This window comes from Capsicum annuum, chromosome 5 (assembly GCF_002878395.1).
Source record: "Capsicum annuum cultivar UCD-10X-F1 chromosome 5, UCD10Xv1.1, whole genome shotgun sequence".
Classification (NCBI taxonomy): Eukaryota; Viridiplantae; Streptophyta; class Magnoliopsida; order Solanales; family Solanaceae; genus Capsicum; species Capsicum annuum.
The window spans coordinates 13,349,484-13,355,953 of NC_061115.1; the positions used below are offsets into that span (position 1 = coordinate 13,349,484).

At 45.3% G+C, this 6,470-nt stretch overlaps 2 protein-coding genes across 2 annotated transcripts in view; both read right to left on the reverse strand.

The window, feature by feature from the left end:
• The window catches only part of LOC124898705 (cytochrome c oxidase subunit 2), a 16,867-nt gene extending 14,304 nt beyond the window's left edge, over window positions 1-2,563 (reverse strand). Inside the window, exons 1-2 of the mRNA XM_047412533.1 lie at window positions 2,086-2,563; window positions 753-1,171 (exon numbers count right to left, since the gene is read on the reverse strand). Of these exons, the coding sequence (XP_047268489.1) occupies window positions 786-1,171; window positions 2,086-2,467 (768 nt within the window). The 5' untranslated portion in view covers window positions 2,468-2,563 and the 3' untranslated portion in view covers window positions 753-785. The remainder of the gene's footprint in view (window positions 1-752; window positions 1,172-2,085) is intronic.
• On the reverse strand, window positions 2,481-5,941 carry LOC124898703 (ribosomal protein S3, mitochondrial-like). Its single transcript, XM_047412531.1, is given in 3 exon segments — window positions 2,481-4,516; window positions 4,518-4,734; window positions 5,811-5,941. Coding segments are annotated over 3 exon segments (1,686 nt in total). The 5' UTR covers window positions 5,885-5,941; the 3' UTR covers window positions 2,481-3,121.
• Window positions 5,942-6,470: the final 529 nt, after the last annotated feature.

Genomic DNA, 6,470 nt, shown 5'->3' on the forward strand with positions numbered 1-6,470 from the left:
GGGATTCTATCGCCCTAGTACACCAACCAGGAAGAAAGATTTTGTGCTTTTCACCTTTCCGCCAAACCAGAACGAGAGCCAATCGGGTCGATCAGAATGTCCTTATTTCACAGCGCTATAACATTCTCAAGTTAGAGTCTGACTATCTCTATTCTAAGTAGCACCCGAGAAAGCACACGCTAAGCAGATCTTTACCAAAGCCATATCTCCATAAGCATCCAAAGCTGCCTACTCATTGGTAGTGAAAAAGCAAGAACATAGATATGTTTACGAAGCCAAGAGCCACTCATCTGAGCCAGCGGATTCGAATTCAGCTATGCCGGTGCGCAAAGCAAGCACGCAAGGACTGCGTAAATCTTTGGTCTGCCTATCATTGTCCATGTTGGGCTGACTCCGTTAGGCAAGAGGACCCCTACTGATATTGACTGACCTGTTGATAGGCTATAAGTAGGCCGTTTGCTATTGCTATAAGGGCTGCTCGCCTTTATACGGCTTGGCTTCGCTATCGCTCGTAACGGTCGACAGTATTCCTGCCATACCTGAATTCCTATTATTTAGAGCTAGAAGCTTCGCCAGAAGCAAGCAAGATGAGGTCGCTCTACTTCGTAGACAAGGCTCGTTCCGTACTTTACTTACGAGCTCGTGTAGTACTCACCCCTATCTCTAAAGGGGCTTATGCACTCCACTCGCTGTCTACTAAACGAGCGTTAGAGCGAGCGAGCGAAGCCCTCAATTTAGTGGCTTCCCTCAACCTCCTCTTTCATTTCCGCTTAAGCTTCCGCGCTTTATGGGATTAATTGATTGGATACCCGAGACCCATAATCTTTCCTAGGAACAGCTTCTACGACGATCGGCATAAAGGCATGATTAGTTCCACAAATCTCACTGCACTGACCATAGTAAACTCCTTCTCGTTGTACCGAAATAGAGGTCTGATTTAAACGACCAGGTACAGCATCACATTTGACACCTAAGGAAGGTACAGCCCAACTATGAGGTACATCAGCAGATGTTACAATAAAACGTATATGGCTCTTTGCTGGTAGAACCACTCTATTGTCGACTTCTAATAAACGTGATTGACCCAATTCTAGATCATCTTCTGGAATCGTATAACTGTCAAAAGTGAGTGACTGTTCATCGGAACTGTTATAGTCCGAATACTCATAAGGTAGGGTCGACGCCCGCCTCCCCCCAAACTGTACTTGCAAGTTTCCCCGCAAAAAGCTCTCCACGCCTACTCTTAGAAAGAACACTATTTTTCTTTAGTTAGGTAGTTCTCCCGACCTCGAATTCCCACGTTCCAGCGTGCATTATGCCAACAGGTCCCACCACCAACTCTAGCTGAGAAGTTGAGTCACCCTTCTTTTTTTTTTCAGAAATAGAATAGAATAAAGAATGAGATAGTCTATATCCTGTATCGATCATAGGATCACTCTATGAATAGGTCAATTCTCTGTGACCTCCCACCGTTCACGACATCCCTTGCTTCTCGCAAGAACGGCTCCTCGGTGGAGGAGTAGAAGCGCTGGTCCCCTTCGGTCAACTTGCTTGTGCCTGCTGTTACCTACCGTAGGACCTCCGTCCCCGAAGCGAAGAAAGAGGAGCAGGAACAAGAGGTTGTCCTCTCCAACCAGTCAAGTGGCTTTCCGCTCCTCTCCCGGCCCAGTAGTTCCGCAACTACTACCGTGGTTGTTGCCAACGGGGATCCCCCATTCCGAAAGGTTACTAGGCCGGCCGTTAGGTCCAAAGTTGTATACCACTGCTATGGTGCCGATAGATTCACTACTTCAGCGCCGTTATCGGACATTGCAGGCTGAGCATCTATTTCTCGTATATCGTTCCACACCGAGAAGAGGGATGTGTACCTCCAGCAACAACAAGAATGGAACCATAGGCTCCTATGCTGGGAGCATTTCGGGGTATAGGTCTAACCACCTCAACTCCCCGTTTCTGGCATGCTATAGTTATTAAAGTCTCTCGACGGCGGGAATGGGAGATTACCGGTAAGCCAGATGCTTCGCGAACCATATTCAACTTTAAGGCATTTCGTTGCACTTTAATCACCCTCGTGAAGAGGCGCACTCCGATACCATTGATGTCCAATAGCTTTTATAGTAATGGCTGGATCTACTACTACCTCGTCCATTGAGTATAACAGAGCAAATGATGGTATAGCAATGAACATAGGGATGATACTAGGAAATATGGTCTGAAGAATCTCGATAGTAGTTCCATGAACAATCCTTTGCGGGATTGGATTTTTTTTATAGTGGAAATGCCATAAAGCGCGACCCAAGATCCATGATACGAAAACCAAAATCAGAATAACGAAGAAAAAGACATCGTGATGTAAGTCTGTTATTCCTTGCATTATAGGTGTTGCTGCGTCTTGAGATCCTAATTGCCATGGTTCCGCTGCATCACAAGGAGCAATTGTGAGGAATAGCCATTCTAGAACAATCATTTGGTTTGGTTCATTCTTTGACTGCTCTGCTCCCAAAAAGAGAGACTGAATTTCTTCCACCTTCCCTGTACGAGTAGTGAAGAAGTATAGAGCACTTTGGTTGGTTGTTGACCAACGGAAAGCATGGGATCAAAAAAGGCAGAATTTACGCAATTTCTTTTCTGACGAAAGAGATCATAGTGATTGATGGCTCTTTCAATCCGGCGAAATGGAATTGGCGTGTACCAATTTGGGTCAGATTAATAAGCTTACGACCACTGAACAAACTTGGTTGACGAACATAGTTTATGCGCCGCTAATGTAGCGGCTTGTCGAGCATTTGACAAACTCACACCATCCATTTCAAATAGGATTTGTCCCCTGGACACACGAGCAATCCAACCCGTAGGATTTCCTTTTCCTCTTCCCATTCTTACTTCTGTAGGTTTCCCGGTAATAGGGATATCTGCGAGAACTCTTACCCATATCTTACCATTTCTTCAGAATTGTCCGCTCATAGCACGATGGAAGTGTCCGATTATAGCACGACGCGCTGCTTCAATGGCTCGATATGAAAGACGACCAGCTCTACAACTTTGAGTGCCATATCTTCCAAAACCAAGTTGTGTACCGTCCGGTTTGCAACCCCTACTACATCTGCCTTTACGATATTTACTATATTTCGTACGTTTCGGATATAGCACGTCCCCCTTTTTTTTTACTATAAGAAATCCACACTTTGACACCTGAGATTCCGTAACGAGTAGATACTTCCGCAGGAGCATAATCTATTTTCTGGTTAAATACATTACGAGATGTTTTTCCATACTTTCCGCATTCAGTTCTAGCTATTTCTGCACCTTCTAATCGACCTGAACAACATATACGGATCCCCTCCACCCCTTTTTTCATTACTAATGGAATATCCTTCACTATTTTACTAAAAATGGAACGAAATGATCTTGTTTTGTTCCTCGGTTGAAAAGAGATGTCTTGAGCAATCGGAGAAGCACTTTGATAAACAGATTTGATCTTGACCGATTCAATTAAGGTATTAGTGTTTGTTCTATTATACAACAAAGATCGCATTTTTTTCACTTCGTTCAAATAATAGTTGTACCCGTACGGAATTCTTCTGTTTCTCAGTATGATCTCTATCATCATCTCTATTCCCCTTATCAATTCTCCTATCCTATTTAGGTCTATGAATTTCTCTATCAATTCCATTACCTTATCCTTACCCATGAGGTTCCAACATTTTCTCCTTAATTGACCTAGGAGTTGTTCCCGGGCATCCTCAAAAAAAAGGTTATTATACACCCCATCCCTTGGAAAAAAAAAGGTAGCACCGAAGAAAGGAAAGAGCGAGATGGTGGTTTTTGTTGTTCCCGCGAAGCGAAGATCATTCGCTTGGCGAATAAAGTGGGTCACCCTCTTTTTGGCTTCGGCCAAACACTTTTTCTCGCTGGTCGAGCTTTCTACAAAAAAAGCGATGCAAGAACGTATTCTTTTATCTAAGCTTCTTCCCTGTGCATTAGCTCCCCCCATCGTAGATGGTTCAGCCACGCCCGGCGCCACGAAATGATTGAGAACTACGACGGGGTCGAAATGCATTTTCTTCTTTGTATTCAATAAGTATTGCATGACCGAATAATTCAAGGAAGGGCGGACTGCGGGGAGGGTCCTTTTAAGTAGATGACTCGTCGGGCGGTCGGAGCGGGACTTCTTTGGGAAAAAGAACTTGAATAAGTTTGTTTTTCTGAAGGAGTCGTCATTTTCTATCAGGAACGCTATGTCATTTTCAATCCCGGCGTATTTCGGATGCTTGAAGGCCCCGCTGACACGAAGTGATTTAGAAAGATTCTTCTTTATCGATGGTGATCGGTCATGGTATCCATAGCCTTGCTTCTTTTTCGGCCAAATCCTGATTTCGTTTTGCTTCTCCCGATCGTCGAGCCTGATCGACTCGACTCTTTTCCCTGCCCCCCGGCCTCTCACTTCGTTTCGTTCTTCTTCTTTACCGTCGCTTGAATGAAGACACCCGATCGGCCCGACTTTCCCAAATGCCCCCCCACCGGCCCTTCTCCTTTACGGGTCTGGATTTTTCGCGTCGTTTCAGTCGTCGTGGTCGACGGGGAAGAAAGAAATGAATGAATGTTCTTTTGGGAAAATGTATAATAATACACCTACCGAGACGAAAGCCAAAGGTGAGTCTCGTAGGTGGACGTATCGAACCGAAATAAGATCTCAGATTGACATCTTGATACACTGATTTACCATAATAATAAATAGAGTCAATGGTGACTCCGCCGTGGGAAGAGCCGCTTCCTTCTTGCTTGATAGGGGGGGCTTCCATTCACCAGCGCAGACTAAAAGTGCTCTCCGAACCGTGCTGGATAGTCACCCATCACACGGCTCTCAAACCCAACCTGTGGTGGATCCCGGGAGACAAAGTCAAAACGCAACATCCTTTGCCCCATACTTTGAGATGCTCTTCTCCTGTTTTACGAATCCTACAACTCTCTTTACTGAGCGAGACTCCATCCATATCCCTACTAGTGGTTTTTCTTTCATTCAATCATCACTTGTTTGACAGCTTAAACTAGGCTCCACTTTAGAGATAGGTTTTTGGTCAACATCAAAATAGGTCAAGGGCGCGTCGGAACGGTCGGTAGCTGCTTAGTCTCATCCGAGAGTTTAATCTCCTTACTCCTTACTGCTTTTTTCAAAGAAAAAAAGAAGGGGGTCGATTTAGGCTCCTTCCCTTCCACTGCATAGCCGCGCTAGCAGGTACTACGAGCCCTCTGTCCCACGCATCTAACCAGCTCGCGTGGTTCACCGGTTCCACCGAAAACTCTCATTTGTTGAAGCGGAGCATAGTGCGCTTTAGGCGCTGAGCGAGAAAGGTCTCTTCTTTCCTTTCCTTTCGGTTTATTCACTGATCTGAAACGTCAGCACTTGTTTTCTTATTGATTCCCGGGGCGGTGGTATTCTTGAATGAAGTCTATCCGAACCGAATTAGCACTTCTCAGATCAGGCTAGGCCTCTCCAGCTGAGCTGGGCGCCGGGGCCCTGGATGCGCTAGCGATTGGCACATAGGGGAATGGTTGCCTGGGTTTCTCGGCCTGGTATCCTGCACCTCGCGTTCATGATATCTACATTCAACTGTGCCCCGGAGACACGGTCGAAGCACGCCCGTCCAGTGTGCTTCTTTCACGACATGCTATAGTCCTGGGTGTCTTCCAGTGGTCTTCTAGCCTTAGAAGAAGTCGTGTCCGCCCCGGGCATCTGCAACGTCCTCCTTTGATATTCTAATCTGGGAGAACTAAAAGACTGACCCATTCGGTGACTTTCGCGGTCGCCCTCACTAAACCAACTTGAATCTGAACTACGATTCAGATCAAGTCTTACCGAAATTGGATTTCCTTTTCGTGCCATATGCGCTTAGACTTTACTTTTTCCCCCTTTTTCTTCCCGGTCCAATATTTGTTCTCGAAGGTCTTCGTTTCCGTGTAGAAGCAAACTCTCCAAATTTATGACCAACCTTTCCTTCAGTAATCTTACAACGAACAGGAGTTTTTCCATTGTAAATTCGTACGGAGCAATCAACGAATTCCGGCTAAATAGAAGATCTACGTGACCAAATTTTCCTGTTAAAAAGAAGATCTCTCTTCTTCTTCATTCTCAAGAGGAATGCATCAACAAAACTGCCCTTCCATATAGATCGTCGTGGCATGAACGAATTTCTTCGCTTCGATTCCGCCCCTACCTAAGGCTAGCTCCTACTCCTCCTCCTTCTCCTGACGGATAGGATCCTCCTTGGTCCTTTTTACATAACACTCTCGGCCGCCCAAGAGGACTGGATATCTTTCTCTTTATACGCAATATCTTTCAAGGCAAAGAAAAAGATCTACCTTGGCAACGAACACGAACAAGATACGAAAGATGTTAGACAGCGGACCACTTAAACTACAACGTTAGAGATTGTTTGCTATTGCTTATGCCTCAGCAGAGAAGTAAAGTT